The sequence below is a fragment of the Aquila chrysaetos genome, chromosome Z (genome assembly GCF_900496995.4).
Source record: "Aquila chrysaetos chrysaetos chromosome Z, bAquChr1.4, whole genome shotgun sequence".
Lineage (NCBI taxonomy): Eukaryota > Metazoa > Chordata > Aves > Accipitriformes > Accipitridae > Aquila > Aquila chrysaetos.
This window is the reverse complement of record NC_044030.1, coordinates 49,162,207-49,180,948: the sequence shown is the minus strand read 5'-3', so window position 1 is coordinate 49,180,948 and position 18,742 is coordinate 49,162,207. Positions and strand designations below refer to the sequence as shown.

Genomic DNA, 18,742 nt, shown 5'->3' with positions numbered 1-18,742 from the left:
CAAATTCAAAATGAGATTTGTTGGCAATCACCAGGAAAGGGCTAGTGGTTTGCAAAATTGTATGAGGAGGAAAAGGGAGTCTACAACTTAACACATCCCCAAGATAATTTTAACCCCAATGTCCAAGTATATAGGCAAAGAGGTAGGAAAGCTCTGTTCCACTCCATCTGTATTTCTTATGTACTCATTAAGTTATGTAGAAGCCAACTGTACAATACAGATGAATTCTTTTCAACCTCCGGCATTTATCTTCCATGAGGAACATGGTGTCTTAATTTTAGCACTGTTGTAAGCATTTAAAGTGAAGAAACAAAGCATAACACTCTGTAATCTAAGTGTAGAAAGGCATAGCCTCATTCTGATTTCCAGACACAATGAAGGAATTTAGAAGACGTGGTAGGTTTGATCTTGCCCAGAATAATCCTGCACAGAGGTGTGTTAGTTCAATGGAACAAGAAAAAGGCTGCTAACGTATGGCCTGCAGTACTCCATGGCATTATCTGATGACAGAACTCACACAGGGTTTCAGGACACAACAAAAAAGCACATTCTAAATTACCATACAACAAGATAATGAAAATTTTATTGCGCATTATGTGGAACTGTTGGTGGCTAGTAACTTCCTGGTTTATGATCATGAATTGCAAAAATAGCGCAGCTAACAGGTGCAGAGGCACAGACACTTGGTGCCAAATAAGTTCCAGAATTTCCTTTACTGATTGTTTATTGCTACCCTTTATTCAGTCTTTCTCAAGAAGAAATTTCTATACAATATATTCATTAAAAATATGTAATCAGTGGATGTTTGCCGCCAAATACTTAAAGTAGATTCTGGGTAGGCTGAAAAAAATATAATACAATTCATCCACTATAAAAAGACTTATGTTAGTAGTACAGCCAGCAAAATTGTTTATGCAAAGCTAGATTACAGCAGCTAGTCAGGCTTGGAAAAAGCATTGCCACTTTTATTTACCGTTATAAACATAACTGCTGACAGCTATGCCTTCAACCTATTCTTTACCGCCTTTTGAGTTAGATTTCACTAGACACATTATGATTTAACTGCACTAATTACATAACCTACGTCTAGGATGGGATGTAGCCTCATGGAAGGCTGTGGTATGATATGCTGCTGCTTCTTCCACAGAGACCTCTTATGTGACAAAATTAATCTTTCTGACTGCATCAATTCACCACTGTCGCTTAAACCCATACTACTTGTACTATACAATGGGCTAAAAATCTCTCTGACGATTTTTGACTTTGTTCTAGGATTACTGAAAAACATCATAAAAACAAGCAGCTATTTTGTTATTCCAGTTCATTATGAAATTGAAATACCTGCACAACCAATGGATTAATTGCAGTACATATTCTTACAAACAGCACATAGCATATGACCTCTAGCACTTGTCCCCCGGACACCCTATTCATGATCCTACTCAGAGGCAGGACTGTCCAGTCTACAAAGTGTGTTCAGGATATTGTAATATGATCTGCCCCTCTGTCTACCTACTGGTTTGATATACAGTTCTGATTACCTCTCCTTAGAAATTTGATAACCAAACCAACCACTCCTTATGCAAATACAAATCTTTTGACCAGATCTAAGCATGGTTTACTCCCTTGTTTGTTTCTAAGGAAAATTCTGATAAGAAATAATTAACCAGAATAACAAGGAAGAATCTTAAACATCAGCATTCAACAAAAACTTACTTTGTGTCAACCTTTGTGTTCAGTCTGTATTAAGACAGAAATTTTACTTGGGTCAGTGGGATTTCCAGCTGTGAATATATCTGAAGGGTTCTCACATACGTACCATCATTAATATTTAAAATATCAAATCATGATTATTTTTAAATGTGTAAGTAACATTTTGCACACACAGTTGTACACATTAATCTGGTTTGCCAAGGAGAAGTTACAGAATGCAGCACATCAAGGTATTTCTGAACATGCAGCATCTTATGAGAACACAAAAAGGCATAAGCCCTTCCCTGGCTCGAGGGTTGCTTGCAAGTAGCTTTGATGATTTTAGATGGAACTGGTTTTGAGAAGCAGCAGCAAGTTTTTGTTACAAAGGTACCAAAATTGAGATCTTAATCTAATGAAAAAAACCGCTCAAATAAATCACAGTATTAAAGGGTAATATTCATAGCAAAATGAGAGAGGCCTGTAAAACACCTGATGTAATCCATGTGAGATCACTAGAAATTGACATTAACTCCCAGAAATACACTCCTTGTGTAGTTCAAGTGAGAGAAATTCAATCTTTACTCATGTAACCACTCTGAAATGCACCTTGCTAGCAAAATGTCACTGGGAGACTTCAGTAAGAGTATTATTTGTTAGTACACACCAGGGTTAAGTGATGTATTTGATAATGACAAGTAAACGTTTAGCTCCTTAACTTGACATTAAACTGTTCGTCTTGTTTGTATTTATGTATGTGTTATTTCACGAGCTATACAGATTCTGTCAACATGATGTTGTCACTTGGTCACCAAGTACTGCTTGCAAGGCTGGCTTTAGCTGCTCTGACAACTTCCAGATGGCAAGCGTCACCCATCCCATTCTAGCCTTAAGCACTATTTTGCTTTCATACCACATAAAAACCCCAGTGAAATGGCATCACAAAATATGATGTTTCAGAACATGGAAGAATAACTCCCTGAATCAGATTTTCTCTTCTCTAAGCTAATCAGATGTTAAAGCATTCTGTGAATCTCAGCCAGTGACTAACAGAGCAAGGTAAGTATTTCTGCCATGGAATTTCATTTTTATTTTAGATGCAGCCAGCCCAAGCTGTGTACTGTCTGATGCAGAAATCTGCATTCACGTTGCTAACCATGCAAAACAACTCAAGTCAGCAGGTCATTTTCATATAACAATCAGGGAAAATGCTACTCAAAAAAATATAATTTCACAAGCTTATGAAATGCAAAACCTGAAAGGATAACCACGCAAGTGAGCATTTCCTCTCCTACAAGCATTTTGGAAAAGGGACATAGGCACTAATGTAACAGAAAGAAGACTGATTTTACACCGAATCAGTAATTACTCTCCATCATAAGGAGATATACAAAAATCCCACAAAATAAAAGACTATCTTGCAAAATAAGCATTTCTTAGAAACAAGTGTGTAAATGTCAAATGACTAGTGATGGGCCTGGTTTAGAAACAATCTATCTCAAGAAAATAAATCATCAACTCCCCTAAAGTGTATGTGGAGTCACTTCCCGTTTCAACAGACTTCTTGAAACATATTGATAGCTAACACTCCTAAAAATTACAATCTGGTTTCTGATTTTCAAAGTAGAAGTAAAGAGAAATCTGGAATTTCAATTGATAAAACAGGAGTGATAATATATAGATACAAGAGATCTGCAGTATCATTCCATGTCCATTTTCCTCAAACTACCATTTCTGACAAAGAGGCCCTTCATTTCCACAAGCTACCATTTCTTACAAAGAGGCCCTTCATTAGCACATTCTCCACCTCCATGCCATGCTATGCCATCTGTTATTTGTGCTCTATGCTGCAGTTCAATACTCCTGCAAGTTGTGACAACTCTACTGTTTGTAAGGACATGCTGTAGAATGGGTCACTGAAATTATCTGGGTTAAAGAATAATCTGTGTAGACCCTTTGAGGTAGAAAAAAGACAAGAAAAGCAACAGCCCCACCCCTGCTACTAAGGGTTTTGAAAAATCCAGTGAATAAATTTGATCATACAAGGTCTCCGTCACAGTTGCCTCAGATATGCGTTCATGCCATAAAGCTTGAGAATTTTGCAGCAACTATCTAAAACAGCAGTAATGAAAGTAATACCCAGACCTGAAACTTATGAGATAAGACCCTCTTTGTCTTCAACTTTGAACTTTCTTGTCTTTACAGGCTTCTTCGTTAGTCAGGCCATTAATGCCACTTTTAAACTGATTTCCTTAGAAAAGTCTGTAGTGTTCTTTGTTAATATAATAAAGGAAAAATGCAGACTCTAAAAAGCCATTCAGTTCTCACTAGGAAAAACATCTTGAAATTATGTTGTTGTTCTTAAAAACTGCATGACCACAATTGGATTGTCATTGCTTCCATAACAGATATTTTGCAATACAGGTATCAATATATTAATTATTGTTCTAATGTTAACTTACAAATGAAAAATGGGTAACCAAATACTTTTGTTTAGAACATTCCTCAAGACTTGCATGAAATTCTTATAAATGTAGAGCACTCCTAACTAACTATGCCTTTGGCTTTTCCAGCAACCAGATCATTTCCAACCATTGCTACTACATGTCTGAAAAAGGAAAAAAATTAAACAGAAACTCTAACAGTATTGCATCAAACTAAATAAAAATAATTCTGGTAAACTGCAGCTGTGGAATAAATGGGCTTACCAATGTGACGCCCATTTACAAGAAGGGTCGGAGGGAGGATCCGGGGAACTACAGGCCTGTCAGCTTGACTTGACCTCGGTACCGGGGAAGATTATGGAACAGTTTGTCTTCAGAGCGCTCCCATGGCATGTGCAGGACAAACAGGAGATCAGGCCCAGTCAGCATGGGTTTACGAAAGGCAGGTCCTGCTTGACCAACCTGATCTCCTTCTATGACCAGGTGACCCACCTAGTGGATGAGGGAAAGGCTGTGGGTGTTACCTACCTCGACTTCAGCAAGGCCTTTGACACTGTCTCGCATGGTACACTCCTTGAGAAGCTGGCGTCTCATGATTTAGACAAGTGTACTCTTCGCTGGGTGAAAAACTGGCTGGATGGACGAGGCCAAAGAGTTGTGGTGAATGGAGTTAAATCCAGTTGGCAGCGGGTCACAAGTGGTGTTACTCAGGGCTCGGTGTTGGGCCCTGTTCTGTTTAATATCTTTATCAATGATCTGGATGAGGGAATTGAGGGCACCCTCAGTAAGTTTGCAGATGACACCAAGTTGGGAGGCAGGGTCGATCTGCTTGAGGGTAGGAAGACTCTACAGAGGGATCCAGACAGGCTGGATCGATCGGCCAAGGCCAACTGTATGAGGTTCAACAAGGCCAAGTGCCGGGTCCTGCACTTGGGTCACAACCACCCCATGAAACGCTACAGGCCTGGGGAAGAGTGGCTGGAAAGCTGCCCAGCAGAAAAAGACCTGCAAGGGTTGGTCAACAGCTGGCTGAATATGAGCCAGCAGTGTGCCCAGATGGCCAAGAAGGTCAACGGCATCCTGGCCTCTATCAGAAATAGCGTGGCCAGCAGGAGCAGGGAGGTGATTGTTCCCCTGTACTCGGCACTGGTGAGGCCGCACCTTGAGTACTGTGTTCAGTTTTGGGCCTCTCACTACAGGAAAGACATTGAGGTGCTGGCGTGTGTCCAGAGAAGGTCAACCGAATTGGTGAGGGGCCTGGAACACAAGTCTTATGAGGAGTGGCTGAGGGAACTGGGGTTCTGGAGAAAAGGAGGCTGAGGGGAGACCTTATCGCTCCCTACAACTACCTGAAAGAGGGTTGTAGTGAGGTGGGTGCTGGTTTCTTCTGTCAGGTGGCTGGTGATAGGACGAGAGGAAATGGCCTCAAGTTGCGGCAGGGGAGGTTTAGATTGGATATTAGGAAAAATTTCTTTACTTTAAGGGTTGTCAGACATTGGAACAGGCTGCCCAGGGAAGTGGTTGAGTCACCATCCCTGAAGGTATTCAAAAAGCATGTAGACAAGGCACTTCAGGACATGGTTTAGTGGGCATGGTTGATGGTTGGACTCAATGGTCTTGAAGGTCTTTTCCAAACTAAATGATTCTATGATTCTATGATAATTTCCATTTAAAATTATCAGAAGGGAAATCCCATAATACAAAAAGCTGAATTCTGCTGTTTGGTTTCTAATTCTACTGAAAAGTCTTAACAGCAATGCATTTTGTGCTTCATGTCTTGAAAAATTTTAAGCAATGAGAAAGAAAAAAACTCCTATGACTTGAATTCCCACTCTAACCATCAGACAAAAAATGGTGTTCACAAACTTTAATCCTCCAGAGAGTGTGGAGATATTAGCTGAATAATCCTGATAATACTCCTATGAGGCATCTAATCATTCTCCTAATTTTCTAATGCAAAAATACACTATAAAAACTAAGTGTTCTGCAACAGAGGGAACAACATTGAGTCAACCTTCATCAATCAGGAAAGGTTTTGGTTTCCTCATCTGCAGTAAGACATGCTTTAAGGAGAAAGGTGAAGAAGAAAACAGTAAAGATGATTTGAATCTCACTTCTTAGTAACAGCTGTATTTACAGAGAGAAGAAACTTATTTTTCCACCTTCACGAATTTGGAAGAGATATCCCCAGCAAGAAATCATAAAACATGCATACTTTGCCTACTTGTAGGTCATTAGCACTTCAACTGATAGCTCAGAAAATACTCTTCCTATTGAGACAGAAAATCTACTTACTGCAAGACAAAATTCCCTGGTTTTAAAGTGAGTTGCCTTGTCTGTTTGTGTAAAACATTTGTTAATGTAGTTTTAAATGTGACAGAAGTCACAGGATCCCTAAGGTCACCAAGTTAACTGAGAAGAACTAGTTCTGAGTTTATAGGCCAACTCTTAAATATGCTTCATTAAGAAAAAAGTCAAACTTAAGTAACAAATGAAGATCACTAGTGCTCTTATGAACTCTGGCTCACTTTTTCCCCACTTTTTTTAAATAGGTGGGGAATAAAACTTAACTTCAGTTTTTAGAATATCATGTCTTTGCAATTTTGCTGGGGAATTTTATCCCAAATTTCCGTATAAATAAATTCTGCTTGATTTGCATAGGTAGTTATTTCATCTCTGATATTTACATACATGAAATAGTGTTACGCAAGAGGAGGAAGAAATACTGGGAATTGACCACTGACTGACAAAAATAGGTTATCTGAGTACATACAGGTAGACATCTTGCCAAGTAGACATTAACAGCAAAGTAAAGAGCAAGAGGAAAAATATGTGGAAAATTTTTTTCCATTTGTCCAGTTACTAGAGCTAACTGCATTAATATGCACTCCTCCTTTTAGCCCTTTTAAATTTTCTTTTCACTTGGATTCAGCAGCAGATGGAAAGGGAAAAACACAACCAGGCTATTTTTAATAGAATACCCCAAATTCCTGCATATGACTAGTTGACATTCAAGAACATACCGTATCTGTGTGAGTGTGTGAAGCAAAGATTTACAGATACAGAATCCTGTGATTATCTATTCTCCAGAAATTCATGTTTCTTGTTTAAAGTTATATTAACACGGTTTGTTAGGTAACTAGATGAAGAACATTTTGTAGAATAATATCTCTGTATAACCATGACACTGTCAGTTTTAAAAGGGACTTCCTTCTTTTTTTTCTTTCAATAGTTACCAGTTCTTCTGTACTTTAAGGGATCACAGGGAAGATATTAAGAGTGTTTTCATAATCAAACCACCGGACCATATTCTGATGAGATGTGTTGGTGTACCTTTCCTGCAATAATTTGATGTGCTGGTGTACCTTTCCTGCAGTAATTTTTGACATGTACCTCTATAAAACTCTATATTAATTTTTAACATGGGATGATCAAAAGACAAACTTTGTAACTTGTGTGTTTGGACTGTAAATTCCTTGTATCAGAGAACAGGTGTCTTCCCCCTGCTTTCTGCCCAGAACAGAGGTAATTTGTATTTATCAAACTGCTTAAGAGTTCCAGTAAAGACTGAATAAGTAATAATGGATGCCTAGCTTTACTTCGATTCCATATCAACTATGAAAAATAGAATACTACTATTAATTCTCTTTTAGCCTTTCTCATACAGAGTTGTGCTAATGTTACTTGTACTAAAACACCACTTAATGCCATAGCTTATCCTTTGCCCCACAAAAGTATTCCTCCACACAGAAACAATTTCTGCAGGATTAGGTGTTTATAGAGAAACACAACAGCAGCTAAGTTTGATGTGGGGCTTAATTTTCTGCACCTTTAAGTAAAAAAAAAAAAAAGAAATCCCCAAATGCACTTTAAACTATTTAATGTCTTTACTGACTTTGTTTTTATTTAGTACTTGCTTAGGTGCCATAAAGCTTTTAATTCTTAGTCTCATTCATGAGCAGAACAGTTTCTGTTATTATTTGTAAGACTAATTTTATTTAAAAATTGGAGAATCTGCTCTATTGTTTAATAATTCATAATTTTATATAATGATCAGAGTAGCTAACAGCATGATTACTAAAAATAAATCTCAGCTATTGAAACTACCTTCCTATACTCTCAGTATTTACCATTGCACAAAATACAGGCACATTTGCTTTACAAATTAAAGTGCTCTGAAGTGAATAAGGCTTCAAAGCAAAGATTTTTAGGAAAGCTATTAAGGCAAGTGAAATTATTTATTTTTAGTACCGTTTGCTTGTAGTATGTCCCGTCTCCCCGTCGCCACCCACTCCAGTAACCATGATAGTGCTTGCTGGCAAGGATACGATAGCTATACTAAGTCCCAGCAATAGTCTGGAATTTGAAAGCTAGTTCAAATTTTCAATTGTGTGCATTGTATGTATGATAAACTCAGGAATATTACATCTTTAGGAACACTGTAATGTTACATTCCTTGGTTTAGCTAAGGTGCAAAAAGTGCAAAATGGCCCGTGAGCAGAGCTTTCAGACCCTGTCACCTTGAATGTGAACATAACAAGCAGGGGACGCAGAAGCTGGACAGTGCTATCAATCTGCACCTGTACCAAAGCAGACAACCTGGAGTGGCTATTGGAGGCATCAGCCCATGACAGATCACCACAAGCCACTCGGCTCCATCCTCTAACTGGGCAGATGATGCATTTTCTTCATCAGAGCTGCAGGAAGGTGTGACAGACAAGAACTGATACTCCAGCAGTGGTCTACCACTGCATACCCACTACTACATTCCCCTAGGGAGGGAGCTCTGTGTCAGCTGAGGAGATGTATCAGGAGGCCAGCTCAGCTAAGCAAGGAAGCCACAGCACGGCTTGAATGTGAAAAGGCAGCATACAGGATGGGGGAGGACAGACAGGCAGGCTACAAAGGAGGGATTGAGAAACACTGCCTGGGCACGTAGGGATGGCAATTATTGCCAAAGAAGCCAAAGCTCAGATAGAGTTGAGACTTGCAAGGGATGTCAAAGGGCACAAAGAAGAGCTTCTACTGCTGTGTTAGTGCTAAAAGGCTGACCAATGAAAACATGGGCCCATTGCTGAATGGGGCAGGTGATACAGTGACAGCAGACACAGATCACAGCAGGTCCCCACCACTGCCTTTGTCATCACCAGCAAGTTCTACCAGGCCTCTGCATTTAATGACGGAGCTTAAGGAGGAGAGGGACTACCAGCCAGGGATGTTTATATTAAAGAAGCAGGAAAAAAACCCCATTGCTTACTGATTCTGATTGCAAATACGAACAGTGAAAATATAATCTAAATTTGAGCCACACAGAAGGTAACTTCTTAGTCCAGAAATATTGACAAGATCAAAAATTTTCTTTAATGAATTTTTAATTCCAGTGCCTACACTAACTTTCTCACTTTGGAGTAAAAGCAAAAAGAGATGACAAGTTTTGAAGCCCTAAAAATCTAGGTCAGTTATCACTCACGCTAAATAGCTATCCAAATACCATATGGGCAGAAAAAAGCAGTGGCAAAACTGATGTCCTTTTCCTGAAATAGATGGAGTTATCTTTATTCTTTCTAAAGGCAGCAGTACAAGGCAAGTAGTCAGATCCAACCTCATTTGTTGAGCAAATTCAGCTGTGTGAAAGATAACAGTGTCTGCTCCCTTTGTTTTACAACAGTAAGACTTATTTGAATACAAAAAAAAGCCAGTTAATTTTTTTAAATACATATAACATTCAGTGTGTATATATATCTACAGACACACACAGACACATACTATACTGTAGTGTGTATATATATGTATTTATGTATACACACTATTTAAAGATAATTTTCTTCTTTTCTTTTAATAATATTAAGATTTAGCTGGGCCTTTAAGAACTCCAGACTAACTTTAGAGCTGTTAATCTAAGAGCACACACTGAAAAAACTGTTCAGTTCAGCACTCAAATGACATGTAGCAAGAATTTACCCATACTTTCAAAGAACCAGTAAGAGTCCCATTTATATGTAACAATTAAATGATTGATTCTTGTTTTTACTTTTCAGTCCAGTTCCCTCTTTCAGATTCCGTTCATTATTTTCTATACAATAGACGCCCCCAGGCCTTGACCCCAGGCTTTGACTGGGTAACCTTTGACAAGTGGGGGGATGCACAAAAGGGCATCCAGAACCCCAGATGTGACATACTGATGCATTCTGCATTATCACACATGGCAGGAGCTCAGGAAACACTCACTGCAAGAAGCTACAGAAAGAACAATGTGTGGTGTTAGATAAATGTCTCGCACTGAATATGCAGCTGAACATTAGGTCACCCAGCTTTACGAATCAAGCACACAAGGCATTGCAGGCTTCTGTGATAATTAAACAAAAAGTACTATTCATGTGCAAAAACAACGCTTTCCGTCTTGCACCACAGGTGGCAGCGAACAACAAACCCTGATGTTCAGGATGCCTCTTCTATGTGATAACTTCAGTCTACCCATTCTGCTTTTTTATTATGAAACTCTTAGGATTCCCCTCAGACAAAGCCAATCTTTTTTTTTCCACAACTCCTGTGAATCTTGTGAAACTCCGAGAGATCTGGATAACTCCCCTTTTTCCTACTTCACATTTTCTTACCTTTGCTACAGAAAAAAATCCATTTTACAACAATTCTCCTGTCCACAAGAGGCACTGATTCCATTCACCAGGGTCCTCTTAAAGGACAACGGCAGATGTGCCTCTCCTGCCTTAAAAATGTTATGTGGACATCAAGCACTACCTTTCAGCTGAGGAATAAATTACTTTGCTCCAGAAATAAGATTACTGTCACTAGACTGCCTGCCCCATTCAATTTCCTAGCTCTTGTTAACTTACAAAGAGGCAGACTTACTAAAGCAGTACTGAGCTTGCAGCTACACATACAGTTTATCATATGTAACAATAGTACCACAGGGCTAATTGTGCCTCAGAAAAAAAATCATTAAAATCTCCAAATTAATGGAAAGCAAGAACAAGAATTAAAATCTCTACTGGACTACTTTCCTGTATTAATCTGTATTTCCACAGATGGATCAGTGTAATCCTGGATGTACAGACAAATAGGGGGACAGCCCGGCAGAAATGGATCTGGGGGTTGTGTTGGATGGTAAACTTAATGAGTCAGCAACGTGCCCTGGTGACCAAAATGGCCAACTGTATCCTGAGGTGCGTTAAGCACAGTATAGCCAACAGATTGTCCCACTATACTCAGCATTGGTGCAGCCTCACCTCCAGTACTGTGTGCAGTTCCAGGCTCCACAATATAAGAAAGATATAAAAATACTAGAATGTGTCCAAAGGAGGGCAACAAAGACGGTGAAGGGGCCAGAGGGCATGACTTGTGAGGCGCGCATGAGGATATTAGGTTTGTTCAGCTTAGAGAAGAGGAGACTGAGGGGTCACCTCATTGCTGTCTACAACTTCCTCATGAGGGGGGCAGCAAGGGTGGTGCTGATGCCCGGTGTCTGGTGAAAGGATGCAAGGGAATGGCTTAAAGCTGCATCAGGGAAGTTCAGATTGGATATTAGCAAAAAGTTCTTCAGTGAGAGGGTTGTCAAGCACTGGAACAAGTTACCCAGGGAAGCGGTCACGGCCCCAAGCCTGCTGGTGTTCAAGAAGTATTTGGACAACACTGAGGTATATGGTTTAACTTTTAGATTGCCCTCTGTGGAGTCAGGAGTTGGACCTGATGACTCTTATAGATCCCTTCCAACTCAGGATATTCCATTCTATGATTCTATGATCTCAGATCCCAACAGCTTAACTAAAATACAGGCTTCATCAGTGGTTTGACATCCATAGTTTTTCCTAATTAAATTGCATGGAAAAGGAATGGAGGTTAAACAGCACACAGACAGTCCCACTCTCTGTTTTGTTGAGGTAAATCTAGAACAGATGTGAACACAGAAGTTTAAATAGTTAATAATTTTTACTCACTCGACAATCCCGCTGTAGTGTTTTCATTAGTGCGCTGTGTGTTTCAGAATCAAAATACAACCCTTCATGCATGTCTTGCAAGAAATCCAAGTCTTTGAATGTAGGGCTGGACTTCTCCCTCTCTTTTCTTGATGCTCTCCGTTTGTATGTGGATCCTTTCAAGTCATATGTGAAATGCATTTTCAAGGCTCGTGGCAAAACATTGTTCATTACTACAATTCTAATATTAATTCCTCCTGACTGAACGCAGTACAGCCCATAAAATTTGGGTAGAAGAGTCCTTGGATTCTGGTTCAGATTCTAAAACAAAAGAGATATTGTTAAATATGTTTATTTTCAATAAACTTCCATGCTTAATAAAGTTTTTTTTAATATCAAAGGACATTAACAAACACCAAGAAAACTGTGCTTGTTTTCTTACTGAGTATAGTTTGTTTGACCAGTTGATTTCCTTTGTGGGTCTGTATTTCAGAAAGCTAGCATAAACACTGTCTTTTTGCCAGGAGCTCATATAGGCCAAGAGCAGAGCAGTAACTGCATTTATGCCAGGTTTCTCTTTCTCACATCCCATGAAAGAGCAGACTAGGCCAAACCTAAAAGCATCCTGAAGATTTAATTTATTTATTCTGACCTGAACAACCTTTGCATTCCACCTGCTGGAAGGAGTTTCAGTCAACTGTAGTTCTCATTACCTTAACTTGGATTCTGAAAAACAGAACCCTTTTCTCCATGAGGCTTTTCACATTGAGGGTTAGTGCCAAATGACCAAGTTGTCTCCACAGGAGTGTTAGGTCATAACAGAACCACAACTGACCATCAGAACAGAAAAGTGTGAAATAATCCAAATTCCACAACAGGCAAAAAATTAACTAGGAGAGGATAAGAGAGGTGAGAGCAAAAATCCTCCTTCTAAATACAACTACACTCAGTTTTTGGCACGAAAAAGCAAGAAGAGGAAAAACTACTTCAAGTCTTACATGATTACTAAGTCATAACATACAACTATGGGAATTAAGTACTTTCACAGGAAATAATCACAGTGATTAAAGTTTTACACTTCGGAAAAGTTCTCAGAAACAAAGCAAAGCGGCCTTATACTTGTATTTTATACATTGTATATTTGTATATTGTAATAACTCAAACTTATGCTGAGCTGATGATCATGATTAGAAACAACAAAAAAAGTACCTGCCACCATTGCTCTTTTTCATGTTGTAAATGCATAATTTTTTTTAAACAAACAATGAATCCATGTTACTTTAGTGTAACAATCACAATATTCCCCATTTTTAGTACAAGAAAGAGGGTAACTTTTCAAGTGTTTACTTAAGAAAGCAAAGAAAGTCAGTCACAGGTCTAATACTCTGAATTCCCGCATACCACCCAGAAGAATCTCTGTTCATATGTATGAGTGGCTTTTGTTTAAAAAACAAAAGGAGAATTAAGTTCTACTTACTTTGGATCAATGGTTTCCCTTTCTGATGACTGACACACATAAAACAATACAATTGACTTAGCATTAGGCCTCAAAAAGATCAATTCAAAAATAAAGTTTTGAACAAATTATATGGATAAAAATATTTTTTACATTATTGTTTTAATACATGAGAAATGGAAATTAGAAGTAGTCCAGAAACAAAAGTGAAACTGACCGGTCTAGTTTCTTTGTCCACTCTGAGTGAAATGCAGAGGGTAGACAAACACAAAATGGAGAAAAAAAGTTGAATTAGAAGTTTAGAAACCTTTTTTTGATACTAGCTTATTAGAAGCAAAGTTTGGTATCAAATCAGATGACGACATTCAGCTTCATCTTGAATGCTAAAAGAACAGCAATTATTATCTTAAACATATTCTTGATTTATATCTATTCTTTCTGATGGGTGTGTGGGGTACAAAGTTGAAAGACAGGTAAAAAATGTCAAAAATATTATGAAAAATACAGATAAAGCCAATGAAAGATTAAAAGACAACAAATGAAACTGAACTGTCAGAAGTGTGACACGAAACAGGAAAAATACAGGTAAAATACAGTCTTCAATTACTTACCATATAATAACCCGGCAAGAGCTTCTGAAGAAACTCAGCCTCTTTGTGTTGAACTGTTTTGATGATGAACTCGTCATCACTAGTTACAAAAAATAAGGACCCACTGGCACCTGGGTTGGATAATTCAATTAAAGGCTCACTGCAGATTGAGTACTGGAAGAGACAAAAATTGTTTTTCACTGCCAATGCATGAGTTACTCAAACAGAAGTTTAATATAAAGAACTGCAGGTTCAAATAGGCACAGGAGAATCATGGAGCTTATTCTTTGGTCTTCAACTGCAGCAACTCTACTATGTACAGCAGGCTGGGTCACAGTGATTTGGCTGAGATTTGGCAGGGCAGTTGTTATACTCCACTCTGCCCAGAACACGCTGCACAACCTTGGAAGAGCGGTTGGGAGCCGAGCATATGGTCCCTCTTCATGTCCTACTGCAGCAGCTGAACTTTCCCTGGCATGAAGCGAGTGGCTGTGGTGGAGAGAGTCCATTCCCACACTGCCAGCATTGCAAATTCTTGAGTCAGAAGCCTTAAGATGACATTTTTACTGCAACTGTTTGCTTTGCACCACCATTTGACAAACACAGTGGGAGCAGATGTTTCTCACTATAGACAAATAGGCAAGTCCTCTTCTGTGAAACTGGGATTGAAATCATTAGAATAATAATCTTGGTATAGCTGCTAATGTAGTTTTCTGATTGAAAACTGTTTGAAACAGAAAAACTAAATACCAGTAAGTAGGAAAAATTGGGATTTGGAGGACCATTACTTTGGATGCTTAGACAGGCTTTCTCTTCCACGGGGAAACAGTAATAATTACAATCACTTTAAGGAGGAAAAAAACACCAAGGAGTATTCCTTAGCAGTAGAACCAGATCTCGCACAAAGGCTAACGTACATTTATTAAATCTCCATTAATTCACACTTCATGCTTCATTCAAACTAAATGGAGAGGAGACATTAAGCTCAAAAACATAGAAATATCTGTTTATATTAAACTTGAGAGCTTGTTTAAAATATAATTAAACTTTCATTCACACACTCTTTTCCTTTGTTATATATCATCAATTTTACACACTTAGGTATTTAGTGTAAAGCCCAATATTTTAAGGCTTCAGCCTTTGAAAGAAACAAAATTACACAGGACTTGAATTGTAAGTAGTGTAAGCACCATGGAATTGTTCTTAGCAGTGCAGTATGTCTTCTGGTCTTCTCAGAACAAAAGGAATAACTGTTTCAGTAACAAATATCTGGTTTATTGGGTCATTGCCTGAGATGAGTTGAGCAATTCCACAAGAAAAAACAGTTTTGTTTGTTGCAAACAGCTTTCATTAAATTCAACTGGAGTCTTGCCATTGATTTCAGTGGGTGGTGATAGCAAAGAAAAGTGGTACAAGAAAATCTAATAAATATGTTCTTTTGTGAGCACTTGAACTACAGAAGCATGCTTCCTATGGACTCAAACCAGTGCCTTAATGCGTCTTCTTATCCTGGCTCCAGCTGAAGCTTTTCCCATGCTTGCAATTTTTAAGAGACTTTTGCTATAAAAATGTTTCCTGTTTGTCTCCCTGCTTCTCCAGTTCACTCAGTTCCAGTTAATGCAACAGACCTTTCTTATTAATTCTATAGTCGCAATTATCTACAGATAGAACAGCAATACTGGTCTGTAACACTACAGACCTTCAGAGCAAATAAGCAGTTGTATTGCAACATCTGTTTCTTCTTGCCAAAGTATAAAAAGCTTCATGAGTAATTGTCATTGTCGTAAGCATTTGAAACCAGTTATCTTAAACATTAAAGCTCAATAAAACAGTATAGCATAAGCACAAGTTATTAATCTACCCTGTGTATTGGTCATTTTACAGTTGAGTTCATTCCTGTAAAATAAAAGTCTACCCACCAAGTGCTGCTATACAAAGAGCCCAGATAATTTTGACTGGACACTTAACAAAAGCCAAATCAAAACTGGAAAGCAAGACAATCCCCAAGCCCCTGACAATTAAGTACTTTCTGATCAGGAAGTTTCCCTGCAAAATGCCAGTACTCCATGAGGCTTCCAGTGACAATTTAATTCTACCACCTGTTCAAAAGTATTTACCCTCATTATCCAGTCTGACTCCTACAGTGCATTACTGCTCAACCTCCTTTGAAAGCGTGAAACTGTAAATCTTTGGGCTTTGTCATTGCAAATTAACAGTGTAAACTCACATGTGCTTGCTGTAATTTTTCCTCTTTTTACTTCACTTCCCATTCAGCCACAGTTGGACCATCACTTGGCATACTGTTACAGTAAAGTGTTTTAGATACTGAATTGCAATTATGGTCACTACATGACAGATCCAGTTTTCACAGAAACAAGAGGGACTGTTCAGCCAGAACCCTGACACCTGCTATTGGGACCAAACTCTTAACCAATTTGGTCATAACCAATTGGAAAAAGGGTCCCGAACTAAAAATAGTTTTGTTTCATGATCATAGTACCCCTCTGATCACATCTGCATCTAGACTGTAAGGGACTGCAACGTGCTTTGATTTCAAAGTGATGCCCATTTAGAATCAGAAACAACAGAAATGGATTCTAACATGCTTGCAGAGCAAGTATAACCCTAACAGAGGCATGCATCAGTTACAACAGACACTGAAATTCCAACTGTATTTCACAAAAATACCTGTTTGTTGAAGGAAATCTGCTTTTGCATTTTCAAGAAAAGAAGGTGCACTCAATCTTGAAACTAGCTTTTCTAGTTGCCCCTTTTCCTTGGAAACATATCACTAGTGTCTTTTGCCATGCCAAGAGGAAAAAGAATCTGCAACAACTTGCCTTTACTGGGAATCTCCCTCAAGGATTAGTCATTTTGTAGCTAAGCTGAGCATCACAAATCTATCAACAGCAAGCAGTCTTTCTATAATCTTTAATTTATGCTACTGCAAATGCCTCCTTAGATGGAACAGAAGTTGCAGGGGACAATAGCTTTACTCTAGGAAGTACAGTCTTTTCAGCAGCTGGCAACACAGCAGACATGTTTCATCTTTTGCCAAGTCCATAAAAGGAGACAGATAAGCAACATACATAATGACATTCCTGTCCTGCATGACATCTTTGTCTCTAAATTGGAGACACATGGATTTGACAGATGGACCACTTAGTGCATAAGGAATTGGCTGGATGGTTGCACTCAGAGAGTTGCAGTCAATGGCTTGATGTCCAAGTGGAGAGCAGTGACAAGTGGCGGTCCTCAGGGGTCAGTATTGGGACCGGCGCTGTTTAACATCTTTGTCGGTGACAAAGTTTGGATTGAGTGCACCCTCAGCAAGTTTGTCAACGACACCAAGCTCTGTGGTGCGGTCGACATGCTGGAGGGAAGGGATGCCATCCAGAGGGACCTTGACAGGCTTGAGAGGTGGGCCTGTGCGAACCTAATGAAGTTCAACAAGGCCAAGTGCAAGGTCCTGCAGATGAGTCGGGGCAATCCCAAGCACAAATACAGGCTGGGCAGAGAATGGATTGAGAGCAGCCCCGAGGAGAAGGACTTGGGGGTGTTGGTTGACGAGAAGCTCAGGATGACCTGGCAATGTGCACTTGCAGCCCAGAAAGCCAACCATATCCTAGGCTGCATCAAAAGAAGCGTGACCAGCAGGTCAAGGGAGGTGATTCTCCCCCTCTACTCTTCTCTCGTGAGACCCCACCTGGAGTACTGTGTCCAGCTCTGGGGCACTCAGCATAAGAAAGACATGGACCTGCTCAGGTGGGGCCAGAGGAGGGCCATGAAGATGATCAGAGGGCTGGAGCACCTTCCCTATGAAGACAGGCTGAGAGACTTGGGGCTGTTCAGCCTGGAAAAGAGAAGGCTCCAGGAAGACCTTATAGCAGCCTTCCAGTACCTAAAGGGGGTCTACAAGAAAGCCAGAGAGGGACTTTTTACAAGGGTGTGTAGAGATAGGACAAGGGGTAATGGCTTTAAACTGAAAGAGGGTGGTTTTATACTAGATATTAGGAAGAAATTCTTTACTGTGAGGGTGGTGAGGCACTGGAACAGGTTGCCCAGAGAAGTTGTGGATGCCCCATCCCTGGAAGTGTCCAAGGCCAGGTTGGATGGGACTTTGAGCAAACTTGTCCAGTGGAAGGTGTCCTGCCCATGGCAGGAGGGTTGGAACTAGATGATCTATAAGGTCGCTTCCAACCCAAACCATTCTGTGATTCTGTGATTTATAAAACTCCAACCCAACTGCACTTCCCTGCTACTAACATCTATAATTCAAAGGAATTATCTGTTTTTATACCTAATTATTGTCATGAGGGCTAGTAATACAAAATCTATACATAGTACTACAGAAATAAAATCAGACATCCACATTCAACCTAAATAAAAGCAAAACCAGCTAAGTTTTGCTTTTAGGGTCATTGTTCAAGAAGGAAAAAAACCCTTATAATACACTTGAACAAAGCAGAAGTCAGTGAAGTAATATATTAAGTAATGTTTCAGCACCATTTAATCAATTTTTTCTTTTTTACTTATTCAAGCTCTTGCAAATTCTTTTGGTTTTAAAGAAACAGTTATTAATAATGGAACAAAAAGATCTAAAAAACTCATCCAAAGAAGTTACCAATA

At 39.2% G+C, this 18,742-nt stretch overlaps 1 protein-coding gene across 5 annotated transcripts in view; it reads right to left on the bottom strand.

Annotated features, from left to right (window-relative positions):
- Window positions 1-18,742, bottom strand: part of PIP5K1B (phosphatidylinositol-4-phosphate 5-kinase type 1 beta) — a 121,068-nt gene that overhangs the window by 38,438 nt on the left and 63,888 nt on the right. For all 5 annotated transcript variants that reach the window (XM_030003492.1, XM_041120606.1, XM_030003494.2 and 2 more), the window contains exons 7-8: window positions 14,135-14,287; window positions 12,089-12,388 (exon numbers count right to left, since the gene is read on the bottom strand). In XM_030003492.1, coding sequence (XP_029859352.1) covers window positions 12,089-12,388; window positions 14,135-14,287 — 453 coding nt within the window. The remainder of the gene's footprint in view (window positions 1-12,088; window positions 12,389-14,134; window positions 14,288-18,742) is intronic.